The sequence below is a fragment of the Anopheles coustani genome, chromosome 2, assembly GCF_943734705.1.
Source record: "Anopheles coustani chromosome 2, idAnoCousDA_361_x.2, whole genome shotgun sequence".
Taxonomy (NCBI): domain Eukaryota; kingdom Metazoa; phylum Arthropoda; class Insecta; order Diptera; family Culicidae; genus Anopheles; species Anopheles coustani.
Window position 1 is genome coordinate 16,776,736 of NC_071289.1, and position 12,001 is coordinate 16,788,736.

Below are 12,001 nucleotides of genomic sequence, written 5' to 3' on the forward strand. Positions count from 1 at the left end.
TCGATCGCCTCCCCCACACCATTCTTTTTTGTTTGGCGGTTCCATGCACATCAAAGAAGTATTCATATTCATGAAAGATTCATTAACATCCCTGAACATTAAAAAAAAACAACAATGTTTTGAGATTCTACAAAGATTCATGAATCAGTTCGAATGAATCTTGGGTGAATGATTCATATGAGTCAATCTCGTCAAAAGATTCATAAGACACAACTCTAGTTTGGAGTGTTGTTTGTCAGCTTAACGTCAGACCGCGCAAATGTAAATAAACAAACATTCCTTCGAGCAACACATCGCGGAGGTTCGCATTTCGAGTTTAGCTTACGGTGGCGGAATCCATTTATGTGTTTTATGTGTTAATTGTTGCAAGTGCTCTACGGAGGTGAGATAACGTGCGCCCGCGTGTGTGTGCGCCGTAAAGTAAAAATGTTGCCCGGTATCGGAATGTTCGGGACGGGCGAGGTGACGCACGTACTGGTGCCCATACTGCGCGACAAGGGCTTCAACATCGTGGCCATCTGGGGCCGCACGGGAAAGGAGGCGGAGCAGGCGGCCCTCGAGCTGAAGATTCCGTTCCACACGGCCAAGATCGACGACGTGCTGCTGCGGAAGGACGTCGACCTGGTGTTCATCACGTGTCCCCCGTTTTTGCACTCGCAGATCTCCGTCAAGGCGCTCGGTATCGGAAAGCACGTAGTGTGCGACAAACCGATGACGCTGATGCAATCGGATGCGGTCAAAATGGTCCGCGCAAGCCAGTACTACCCGACGCTCATCTCGATCGTGAACCACTCGTTGCGTTTCCTACCCGCGATCGCACATATGAAGCGCGCGATGCAGGAGGGCTACATCGGGGCACCTGGATCTTGCCTCGATCAGACGCTGATCGACGTGAAGGTGCGGATGGGGCCACTGTTCAACCGCAAGCGGTACGACTGGCTGTGCGACGAGTCGATGGGTGGCGGAGCGTTGAACCTGGTCGGAAGTCACGTGATCGATCTGGTGAAGTTTCTCACCGAGCGCAAGGCGGTCCGGGTGCACGGTACGGTCCGTACGTACGCCATGTACGCTTCGCACGCGCACACCGGCATCCGACGGGTGGCAGCACCGGACGTTTGCACCTTTCAGATGGAGCTCGAGGGTGAAGGCACCACGCCGACGCTGGTAACGGTCAACATTAACTGCCACGAGTCGAACAATTCCTTCCAGCAGGAGGTCGTCATCTACGGCCCCTCGGGCCACTTGACCGTACGCGGCGGAGACCTCGTCGGGCATCGGCTCAACCCGGACACGGGCGCCATCAAGGAAGAGATGCTGTACGTCGACGTGCAGGATCTGCAGTTCTCCACCTCCGACACGGCCCTCCCAAGACCGTACGTTAAAGGGCTCTGCAAGCTGGTCGGTGCCCTCCGCGATGCCTTTCATCCGAACAAGGAAACCGCCGGATGGATCAAAGAGCCGGTGCAGGCGGCGGCCACCTTCGAAGATGGGCTGTACGTGCAGGCGGTCCTGGACGCGATACGGAAGTCGAGCAGCGATCGTTGCTGGACCAAGGTCAGCATCTCCACGGAGTCACCGACGAACCAGAAGGCGAACGTTCTCGTAAATGCCGCCGCCCGACTCGCGTCCGCATCAGCCATCCGGGCCGACCCAAGTATTAATCATACCGGTTACTTTTGATCAATCAGGCCAGGCCAGGCATGGGGAAGGGGTTGGTTGGGAATGCCCCTTTCCCGGTTCCACGTCTTTTTGCCACCTTTTGGCAAATTTGCATTTGGTTTTTGGCGCGAAACCCCGAAGAGCGTTTCAAGCGAGTATTGTTTTTTTTTACTCTACAATTTACCTATTTATTTGTTTATCTACTATGGTCTAAGTATTGCCTTACGCGAACAACAATGGTGTTACTGCTTTCGAGACCCCCCGCCCACTATGGGAGAAGGAGTGAGGGGGAGGAATTCCGCTATTCCGCTTTCGGAGAGGAGTACAAATCTTTACACAATCTATTTTACAATGCGAACGATTTAAAATTTATTTATTTTAGCTACTAATTTATTGACCGTCCAAACACAAAAAAACCACTCGTGCGTTGTTGATTTTGCTAGATTTATTGTTATTTTTTATAACAAAACAAAAATCGTTTCTTTCTAAGCTCCATCGAATATTCTCATCTATCTATGTATTTTCTAAAAATCATAAAACCATTGTTCGTTCATTTGCCGGTATTGTAGTATCTCCAATCGGGTGCATGTTTTTCATAGGAGTATCGTACGTTTATTGTTTACACTACATTTAAAAAAACACACACACACACGGACAGAAGGAATCAGGAAAAAATAAATCAATTATATTTATCGTCACTAAAAAGATTTTCCCACCAACAACGCCTTTTGCCGGTGAAAGAAAGTGTGTCCTGTTTTTTTCCTATAAAAGTGTTCGCGATCATCGATCGCCTACTTGCCGCCAGCACCAGCGGCCGCTGGAGGAAGTTTTGGGCGCGTGTTTTGGGCCACCAGTTCCGCCCGCAACGTTTGGTTTTCGCTCGAAAGTGTCCGGATCAGTTCCTCCAATTTTGCCACCTGCTCCCTGTGTTGCTGCTCGATTGCGTCACGATCCTTTGGTTGGGGAAAGAAGGAACAGAAAAAAGTGGGATATAATAGAAATCATAAAGCACGTGGTATTAGTTTCCCAACGGGGATAAAATAGGTCAAGTTCACTTCGGTAAAACCTTCAACCACATTGCATTGAATGCGAACGATAAAGCGGACTCGATCGTCCGATCCATTCTGGTCAGGAAATTACCTTACTGCTCATTAAAATGCATGTGCAGTATGCATGCTGCATTTATTTACGCCTCTCTTTTGCATTTGCATAACGGAATCGATCACGTCCATTGGCCTTCGGCGTGGGTAGCTTTTTGCCGTTGTGGGAAAACAACACTTTAATGCTTAAACCAGGCGAGAAAATGTTCACTTGCGGTTGATTGATCAAAGAGCAAAAAATAATCATGATCATTTCATGCAAATGTTGATGGATTAAAAATACCTTCCAAAACATCCACCTTTAAACCATTAAAATCGCAATGTGTTGGTTTAAAATTAATAAGCGTTCTAGAACTAACAACTAATGAAATGTTAATTTAAAAATTGGCCAGTTTCAATAGCTATAAAGACAGTAAACTCCAAATTTTCCGGACTTAAGGATCATCAACAGATCAGCCAAACAGGACAATTCTACACAATTCAAAGAAGTTGATAAGAACACTGTATAGCATCGTTCGTACAAGAGTTATTCACTATTTTTAAGAATCCCTCCAGGAGATAATTCAGTTGGTTACTGAATCATGTTCTTCTCCAATTTATTAATTCCGCATGAAACTGACTGATCGAAGGAGTTGGAAACTGGCGTCTTCCTTTATACTCATCAGGATGCTAACCAAAGCTTACTATGATTTTTACAATATGCTTTAACTAACCAAGCCTACTGTGTTCACCACGGTGTTTTATGTTTCCGGTTTTTGCCATCACTGAACACATAAATCAACATCATGTGCCTTCAATACTTTACATCGATAAATTACATGGAAACATTAAAAAAAAAATGTATCATGAACAATCGGACCATAATTAGCTGGGTAAGACAATCACCTTGACCATGGTTCTTCCAAACAATGAACAGACGCGGTTAATGCTTCATGGATACAGAGCTGTTTCGGGAGGTCAGCAAAGGGCTAAGATGCACCACCACCATTGTCCCACCGTGTGAATGCCCTGCCGGGCGCTCATCATCAAGAAAACAAACAAGAATTCCTATCATTACCATATCAACGGTCCACCGTTACAAGCAACATCCCTACTACTACTGAAAAGCGCTCTAATCACTGCCTCGCGGAGTGTTCTGATAAGTATTCGTGTGCATTTTAATTCGCATTTTTGTGGATCGTTCGGTCGGTACTCCTCGTACGATCACTTCGGGCGGAGGGCTAATCAGAATGTTATAGGACGTGATACCGGACGGTTCCAGTCCGGGTTTCGTGTGTGTTTTACGGTGACGGTAAAATGTTGAATCCCGTGGTGTTTCTCTTGCTGTCGGTGGGTATTCTTTCTCTCCCGAACGTGACCTTTGGAGCCACTTCACCCGGTTATGCACGCGGCGAACCGTACAGGATCGATCTAGGTGAGTTTGCAGCGATGGAACGATTACCACATGAAACACATCAAAGTTCAATTGAAATGATCATTCTTTTGCCCTTCCCCGCAGCGCAATACAATCAAGCCCTCTTGCCACGGGTCCGGGCGTACATCGAAGCAACACAACTTCCGGACGAAAATGTGCCCCTGTTCGAGCTGTTGCCGGACTATCGCGATCGTTTGAGTGGGAACTTTCTGATCGATGGGTTTGGCCGGGCGCGCGATTCGGCCCGCTGCCTTACCTGCATGTCCACCTCGTACCTGTTCTTGAGTCTGTACAATGAAACGGTCGTGGCTGAGCGAGGGAATACGGAACGGATGCGTACGATCGCGGAACGCATCTGTCGGCTGCTGGGGTTCAAGTCGTACCTTTGTGAAGGCATTACCAACCTAAACTGGGTCGTGATTGAGTACGTGTTGAAGAATCGGGTGCCATTCCCGGAACCGGAGGACATCTGTCAGGTGTTTCTGCAGGAGTTGGATTGTGTGCGCGATGGTCGAAGCATCACTGAGGAGGATCTCTACCGTGCGGTTGTGATCACTCCACCGGAGGAGGTGCCAAGGGGAAGCACTTTCTTCGCCACAAACAAAGCACCACCGCCATCGGGAGGTTCATGTTCACGAGGTGATTTGGAACGAAAAGGCAAGCGCCCTCTTACGATCGTGCACCTTTCCGACATTCACTACGATCCGGAGTATGTGGTCGGTGTGAACGCGGACTGTCAGGCGGAAGCGTGCTGCCGCGTGCTGCCGGATCTTGCGCCCGCTACGGAGGCAACGGCGGCCGGGTATTGGGGTGACTATCGGGACTGCGATACACCGTGGCACGCGGTAATCAACGTCATGGAGCACGTTCGCAAACAGCATGAGCAGATTGACGCGATTTACTTCACCGGGGACATTGTCCACCACTTCACATGGAACACGACGCGTGAAACGAACGAGGACGCCATGCGGCAGGTGTTTGGGCTGATGAAACGAACCTTCCCCGGGGTGCCTATTTATCCGATCCTGGGGAACCACGAGTCACACCCGGCTAATCTGTAGGTGTAGTTTTATATTTTATCGTCTCTATGTGACCCTAATTGTGGTCTCCTTTTCCACAGCTTTGCACCCCACACGGTAGAGGAATCCCATCGGATGGATTATCTTTACGACTTCATCGTCGACCAGTGGGCCGACTGGCTACCGGTGGAACAGGTACGGGAAACGCTCACCGAAGGTGGCTACTACACGGTTCTCACACCCTTCGGGCTGCGCATCATCGGAATCAACAACAATCCCTGCTTCGTGCACAACTTCTGGCTGTTCTACAGTCTTGACTACTTCCTGCCGCAACTTCAGTGGCTGCACGATACGCTGCTTGCCGCCGAAAAGGCCAACGAGCGGGTGCACATCCTGGCGCACGTCCCTTCGTACGACGATTCGTGTTTCATCGGCTGGACGCGCGAGTATCGTAAGATTGTGGAACGCTTCGCCCACATCATCGTGGCCCAGTTCAATGGACACTCGCATGTGGACGAGTTTAATCTGTACTACAAACGGGGCGACCCGTCGGTCCCGGTGGCGATTGCCTGGAACGGTGGATCGACGACGACGTTCACGAAGCTCAACCCGAACTATAAGGTGTTCCAGTTTGATCCGGTTACGTTTGTAGGTGTATTGACAGGGTTACTCAAGAAACGACTCTAAGTAAAAGGTGTTTTTTTATCTCCCCTCTTTCAGGAACCGCTCGAGCAGGACACGTGGATCTACAATCTAACGGCTGCAAATCAAACTCCCGACCGTAAACCATCCTGGTACAAGCTGTACTCGTTTAAGGAATACTACGAGCTAGACGACCTTAGCCTTGCGTCGCTCGATTCACTCGTTCGGCGACTTGCCCAATCCGAGGATCAGCTTGGGAAGTATTGGCGCGCAAAGCAAAAGTACTCCGATCCGTTGCTACAGGAAGGATGTACCGGATCGTGCCTACGTGACGCACTTTGTGCCGTAGTCCGCACGGAACATGACGATAACAACGCTTGCCAACGGCTGTACGATCAACCCGAAGAACTGGAGTCCAATGCCTCCTCAAAATAACGCAAACTAAAGTGTATGTGTGTGTCTTTAGGGTTTTGTTGAAGATTGTATGAAGATTGTTTTTAATGAAATACGACATCGAAAGTGTAACGAACTTACCGCAACGGCTTTTTCCAACTTTTCTTTCGCCTCACGCGGTGAGATCGCTTTGCTGGACAGTCCCAACAGCGCTTCCATCCGGGTGCAGGCCCGTTGCTTTTCGTTCAACAGCTCGCGCAGTTTGTTCAACTCCGCCAGCAGCTCCATGTTTTCCTTCATCAGCTTCAGAGACTCGCCGGCGTCCTTCCGCTGTCCGATGGCCTTCTGTTTGGCACTCTTCGTCATCCGCTCGAGGTATTCGCGCTGCCGGAGGAACTCGTTCTGCACGTCCTCGTCGAGGGCGAGCGATTTCTGCAGCTCCTTGTCGTCGCCGTACCGGTGGCAGAGTTCCTTGACGCAGCGCTTTAGCTCCTCCGGTCGCTGGATCAATCCGGAGACGTTGTAGATTTCACCGCAAACCCGCTGATACTGTGCCTTGGCGTTGCGGAATTTATTACGCTCCCGACGCAGCTCCAGATCGATGCCGTAGTACTTGTCGCGCAGTTCCTGAAGCTGCAGCTCGTACTGCTTGTTGTGCTGCTGCAGTTCGTCCAGCTTTTTCTCCATCTCGAGGATGAACTCCTTCCGCTCCTTGATCTCGCGATCCTTCGGCTCGATCTGGGCCCGCAGTTCGGTGATCTTCATCGACAGGACCTGCTTGTACTTGTCCAGCTCGGCCGTCTTTTTGCCCAGCTCAAACAGTTTCCGGTCCCGGTCCCGAACGGTTCCGTCGCGTTCGGCCACCTCCCTGCGCAGTGCCTCGATGTCGCGCTGGTGCTGGCGAATGCTTTGCTGAAACTTGCCATGCTGCGCCTGCATCGTTTCAATCTCCTTCCGGTACGCCTCGGCTTCGCGGCTCAATGTGGAGAACTTTTTCTTCAGCACACCCGCCTCACCGCGCCACTTGATTGAATTTTCCTCCTCCTCCTGGAGCTTCTTCTCGTACTGCAGCTGCAGCTCCACCTTGTGCCGGTCGTTGTCGACGTCCACCTGGCGGCAATACTCGTCGAACTCGGCTCGCTTTCGATCCATATCCTTGAGCATGTTGTCGATGATTTCCTGCTTTTCACTCAGCATCTTTTTCTGATCCGCTTCCATCGATTCTACCGAAGGGGGATGAGAGAGAAATATTTACCCATCGTACTTGTACTTCCTTTCTATTTACTCCCACTTACCGATGGTATCCTGCAAGCAGCCGGCCGAACGGCGCAGCTTCACCTCGTACTCTTCCCGCATCGAGTCCATCTTGCTCTTCATGCTCGACAGCTTGTCGTACTCCAGGATGATCTTCTCGTGGAACTGCGCCTCAAAGTCCATCATTTCCTTTTGGTGCTCCTCCTTGGCCTGGGCAATGCTGGCCGTGATCAAATTGAACTCCTCCGTGTGCGCTTGCTCCATTTCGATGTTCTTTTTCTATCAACACAAAGAAATGTATGTCTAGTGTTAAAGAATAGTTCTTCAGCCATTTCTATGTAGGGGCTTTTGATCTTAAATCCTTTCTCTTTGTTAAAAATAATTCCAACTACACAAAGTCGATTGTAAACCCGTCTTGCCCTCCCTACCTTAAGGTTCTCGATCGCAGCACAATAGTCCTTGTGGATGTCACGCATCTGCTCCGAGTGAAACGCATCACCCTGCTTCATTTTGTACTGAAACTCCATGCTCTGCTGCTGGATGCGCATCTCCAGCGTGCTGATCGAGTCGTTCTTCTCGATCAGTTCCTGCCGCGCGATCAGTACGTCCGAGCAGCGTCCCAGCTCCGGGGCGTGGCGTGCCGTTTTGCCCTCGTTGTTCAGAATGTGCCACACGATCAGCGTGCCATCGTCGGCGGCCGTGATAAGGGTGCAGTCGTCGTACGTGATGCATATTTTAGTCACCTTTGTGTTGAAGAACCGAAAGTTCGTACAGTTGCCACTGCTCGTGTCGACCAGCGGGACCTGCACGTTGTACAGATGGCCTTTCACGCTGCCCACGAAGAGGATCGCATCGGATCGAGCCAGGGCCATATCGGTGAGCGGGGTTAGTTCGGGGATTTTAAACTCGCGTGCCTAAAGAAAAGACATTGAGATTTAATCAACACACTTTTAGTTGTTTCTTTCACAAAATACTCACAATATCCGACTTGGCAACCTCCCGGATCAGTCCCGTATTGGTGATGGAATACACGGAATGTGCATCGGCAGTTAGCGCCAGGGAACGATAATGGATGCCCTTCTGTACGACCTCTTCCAATCGCTCGCCCGTCACCACATTCCACTTGTAAATTGCACCATCGTTCCCACCGGACGCGAGGATCGCATCGTCCGTCGACCAGGACAGGCTAAGGATGGCACCGTTGTGCCCGCGGAGCGTCTGCACAATCTCAAACGTGAAGATGCAGATGAGCGTGATCGATTTGCCGTGAGCAGCGGCCAGCAGGTGGCCCTGGTTCGAAAATTGTAGCTGCGTGCAGTTGGCCAGATTGAAGCTTTTAGTTTCCTTCAGATCGTCCAGTTGAATTTGAAGCAGACGGAGCAGATCGATAAAGCCAACGGCAGCGAAGAAGCCGGATGGATGGAGGGCGATTACACCGATCTCAATCTGGTACTTTTTAACCAGTTCCACCTTCATCGTTTCGTAGTTCCACACGCGGATCGTTAAGTCACGAGCTGGAAGAGTAGAAAATTTAGAGTAATGAAGAAAAATGATTGATTTTCGTAAACTTACATGCAGTCATGACGATTGGTTTCCATGAGCAAACGGCCATCCCAATGATCCCACTGATGTGCAACGGTTCTCCGAGATGCTGAAAAACCAGCTCGCTGATCTTGAGCGTCTCCGGCACGATCAGCATGCCAATGTACAGCTGCGAATGCTTCGTCGCTACGACGATCGTGTCCTGTTCGTGGTTTACCGCCACGTTCTCGATCTTGTACAGCTGCTCCTCGTACAGCGTGATCGGGATGCGGATGATGGACTTTTTGCGAAAGTTGTAGTTCGTCTCCCGCTCGAACACGTGCACCACGTTGTGGATCGCGTACAGAAAACCCTTCTCGAACTGCGTCAAACACAGGACATCATGGTGATCGTGCTTCAGCCCTGCAACTTCCGCCGGAGTGGTCACCAGGTTCGGGTCGCCCTCGCCGGACAGATCGACCGTTTCGATCTCGTCCGCCCGCTGCTTGATCTTCAGCTCGCCCGACTCCACAAAGATGATCTCGGTTTCGGCCGTCCCGGCCGCCAGCACCTCCGACGACAGCCAGGTCATGGACGTGATCAGCAGATCGTCACCCTTGATCGTGCCAATCTGACCGAAACCCTTGTCGGTGCGGTTCATTATCTTCAGCATGTAGAAACCGCCGACGGCGACGATCGTGGCATCGTTTGGGTTGCAGGACAAATAGATGGCTTGCCCCTGCTGGCTCGAGTTCGACGCACGGCCAATGATGAGCGAGTCGTTCTTGTCGAACGAGAAGATCGAGAGGAACGCGTCCGGTTCGACCGACAGGACCGCCACTCCGCGGGAGTCATGCGTGAAGCAGATGTTACCGATTTGCGTATTGGGACAGTCCGGGGGAAGCTGCAGAGTTTTCCGTTTCCGTAACGTTTCGATCTCGTAGATGTTGACCATCGATTTGCTGTCGACAAAACAAAAACAGCGTTTAAGGTTTCGTAAACCCGCACATTAGCAGCATTACGTCGATTACTTATCGTTCGTTCTTTCTGCGACGGCAATAAACTTCCGGTTGGGGCTGATGACGATTCTTTCTGGGTGACAATTTTGCGGGAATCTGAGAAGGATAACGAAACGGTTGTAACTATGCTGCGAAAATACGGGATGTTATCACATTTTGTACCTTAAAAACTTTTGCTTATTCGTCGTATAGTCATGGATGGCCAACACTCCAGCCACCGGATAGATGATTTCCTGCTTCAGCGTAAAGTGCACATTGCCGAGGATGTCCGTCCGCAGGCCGTACGCATTTTTCGGGACAATCGAAATTTGCTTGGATCGGTTGGTTTTCTCCATGATGCCGATTTTGGTTTTGTATAAATTCTAATAAAAAGCTGCTGCTACTCGAGAACGATTAGATTCAGAAAGCACTTTTCCACAGCGCGATGAAAACGTTATAGTAGGTCAAAAGCCAAACATGGTACCCATGGAAAACGATCCGTAAACTGGTTGCCAAGTAACCGCGTGTCGATGGTTACTATTGAACTTGCTTGATAGACCAAGAGCAACAGGTGCTTCTCTGCGTTACATCAATGTTTCTTTGGATTTCTCTATAGGCAATTAATTATTCAGAAACATTTTTTCAGTTAACCTACAAAAGACATGAGTTTATTTCGCCCTTAAAAGATGTGTTTGAACATCTTCGGACCTTTGAAATACATCAATTGTCGTACACGAACGCGCACGAATTGTATTATTTGTAAATTTAAGCCTAATGTTGGAAAGCCAATATCACTAGACGTAGGCACTACGCCCTTCCTAGTGGCACGATGAAGCTAATGTTGTCCGCAAACTCTCCCCAATCGGTCCGCTTTAACTGGAATGTAACCACCCACGCCACGATAGCGACGATCCATGCTAACGTTCCTATCAGCGAAAATATTACATCTGTAAAGACGCGTGGTAAGCACTTGATTAGTCATCGCGCAGTTAGTTGTGTCGCGGGGCGGCAAGAGTTTTGAGTCATACATTTTTTAATTTCTTTTTGCTCCTCGTAGGCTGGTTTACGGAACGCTTCGTTGAAGAACCAGATAGAATTGATGGACCACAGGAATGGTAGCAGCGCAAAACCAGCTGAAAACAGAAGCAACGCAAGGAAAAACAATATCGTAACGCGAACAGTACAAGGAAGGTCTGATATGTTTCTTCACTTTTCACACACAACGCGCACTAACCTTTGAAGTACCATTTGCACAGGTATAACTTCCGTTCGTTTGGAGCACGAGAAAGGTCCATTTTGCGTGTTTATAGGAACTAAAAGGATCTTACTTTCCTTTGTCGACTAAACTTTGCAAATGTTTGCTGTTTCTGAAAACGTAAACAACGGTTGTTGTCAGTTCTGTAGATCAAGGCTCCTATAGGCAAGGTCTAGCCACTTACGTTTTTGAAACCTAATGTCAAAATCAAACAAATAATTGTTTTCTCTCAAACGAATCAAATAATTTATAGATTTATTTTTTATAACATTTAGTAATTATAATAAATACCTGCTTGTAAAAAATGTTTTAGTTAGAAAGAATTCCAAAATAGAAGTGTGTTTTGCAACCATACTATACATAAACCAACCTGGAAAACAAAAGTTTATTTAGCAACCTTGAGTACTGCTGTTGGTTGTTCAAACCGGTACTAAGCGACAAATCCAGTTGATAAACTTCTCAAAAGCATACTGCAAAATTTGTACATAGATTACGATGAATATTCACACCATCAATAGGTTCTTGGTGTGGCAGAGTTATATGATAGAAATAAAAAAATATGACGTGATGACGTTGAACACAAATTCAAACACGTGGTGATGTCTGTTATGTTTCATTGGAAAAGTAATTGTGTTTTGTGTTTAAAAGTTTTGTTTAAGACTCCGTTTTATTTTACAAAACATTATTGTGACCAAAAAATAGAAAATTGAACTGGGCAATACTGCAATTAGGTATAGAACCGCCAG

At 48.7% G+C, this 12,001-nt stretch overlaps 4 protein-coding genes across 4 annotated transcripts; 2 read left to right on the top strand and 2 right to left on the bottom strand.

The window, feature by feature from the left end:
• Positions 1 to 320: 320 nt before the first annotated feature.
• Positions 321 to 2,213, top strand: LOC131266555 (glucose-fructose oxidoreductase domain-containing protein 1). The gene has a single exon (XM_058269123.1). It carries the CDS (start codon positions 427 to 429, stop codon positions 1,678 to 1,680), a length of 1,254 nt encoding a protein of 417 aa, XP_058125106.1. The 5' UTR covers positions 321 to 426; the 3' UTR covers positions 1,681 to 2,213.
• Positions 2,214 to 2,357: 144 nt separating this feature from the next.
• On the bottom strand, positions 2,358 to 10,356 carry LOC131266543 (cilia- and flagella-associated protein 57). The gene is made up of 8 exons (XM_058269108.1): positions 10,184 to 10,356; positions 10,034 to 10,117; positions 9,054 to 9,964; positions 8,460 to 8,995; positions 7,910 to 8,395; positions 7,523 to 7,760; positions 6,369 to 7,450; positions 2,358 to 2,612 (listed from the first exon to the last, which is right to left on the bottom strand). Exons 1-8 carry the CDS (start codon positions 10,354 to 10,356, stop codon positions 2,451 to 2,453), a joined length of 3,672 nt encoding a protein of 1,223 aa, XP_058125091.1. The 3' UTR covers positions 2,358 to 2,450.
• Positions 4,016 to 6,368, top strand: LOC131266549 (sphingomyelin phosphodiesterase 1-like). The gene is made up of 4 exons (XM_058269115.1): positions 4,016 to 4,173; positions 4,258 to 5,230; positions 5,294 to 5,840; positions 5,913 to 6,368. The coding sequence occupies exons 1-4, from the start codon at positions 4,056 to 4,058 to the stop codon at positions 6,267 to 6,269; spliced, it is 1,995 nt and encodes a 664-aa protein (XP_058125098.1). The 5' UTR covers positions 4,016 to 4,055; the 3' UTR covers positions 6,270 to 6,368.
• A 287-nt stretch (positions 10,357 to 10,643) lies between the features above and the next one.
• LOC131266573 (gamma-secretase subunit pen-2) lies at positions 10,644 to 11,375 on the bottom strand. Its single transcript, XM_058269142.1, has 3 exons — positions 11,235 to 11,375; positions 11,029 to 11,133; positions 10,644 to 10,947 (listed from the first exon to the last, which is right to left on the bottom strand). Exons 1-3 carry the CDS (start codon positions 11,293 to 11,295, stop codon positions 10,808 to 10,810), a joined length of 306 nt encoding a protein of 101 aa, XP_058125125.1. The 5' UTR covers positions 11,296 to 11,375; the 3' UTR covers positions 10,644 to 10,807.
• Positions 11,376 to 12,001: the final 626 nt, after the last annotated feature.

What these genes read in the sequence shown, in the direction of transcription:
- LOC131266555 (XM_058269123.1), top strand. Translation starts at nt 427, where the DNA reads ATGTTGCCCGGTATCGGAATGTTCGGGACGGGCGAGGTGACGCACGTA.
- LOC131266549 (XM_058269115.1), top strand. Translation starts at nt 4,056, where the DNA reads ATGTTGAATCCCGTGGTGTTTCTCTTGCTGTCGGTGGGTATTCTTTCT. An exon ending in ACCGTACAGGATCGATCTAG is followed by an intron (nt 4,174 to 4,257) that starts GTGAGTTTGCAG and finishes CCTTCCCCGCAG; the next exon opens with CGCAATACAATCAAGCCCTC. An exon ending in GAGTCACACCCGGCTAATCT is followed by an intron (nt 5,231 to 5,293) that starts GTAGGTGTAGTT and finishes CCTTTTCCACAG; the next exon opens with CTTTGCACCCCACACGGTAG.
- LOC131266543 (XM_058269108.1), bottom strand. Translation starts at nt 10,356, where the DNA reads ATGGAGAAAACCAACCGATCCAAGCAAATTTCGATTGTCCCGAAAAAT. An exon ending in AATAAGCAAAAGTTTTTAAG is followed by an intron (nt 10,118 to 10,183) that starts GTACAAAATGTG and finishes TATCCTTCTCAG; the next exon opens with ATTCCCGCAAAATTGTCACC. An exon ending in CTGCTTGCAGGATACCATCG is followed by an intron (nt 7,451 to 7,522) that starts GTAAGTGGGAGT and finishes CCCCTTCGGTAG; the next exon opens with AATCGATGGAAGCGGATCAG.
- LOC131266573 (XM_058269142.1), bottom strand. Translation starts at nt 11,295, where the DNA reads ATGGACCTTTCTCGTGCTCCAAACGAACGGAAGTTATACCTGTGCAAA. An exon ending in GTGCAAATGGTACTTCAAAG is followed by an intron (nt 11,134 to 11,234) that starts GTTAGTGCGCGT and finishes TTCTGTTTTCAG; the next exon opens with CTGGTTTTGCGCTGCTACCA. An exon ending in GCAAAAAGAAATTAAAAAAT is followed by an intron (nt 10,948 to 11,028) that starts GTATGACTCAAA and finishes GCGTCTTTACAG; the next exon opens with ATGTAATATTTTCGCTGATA.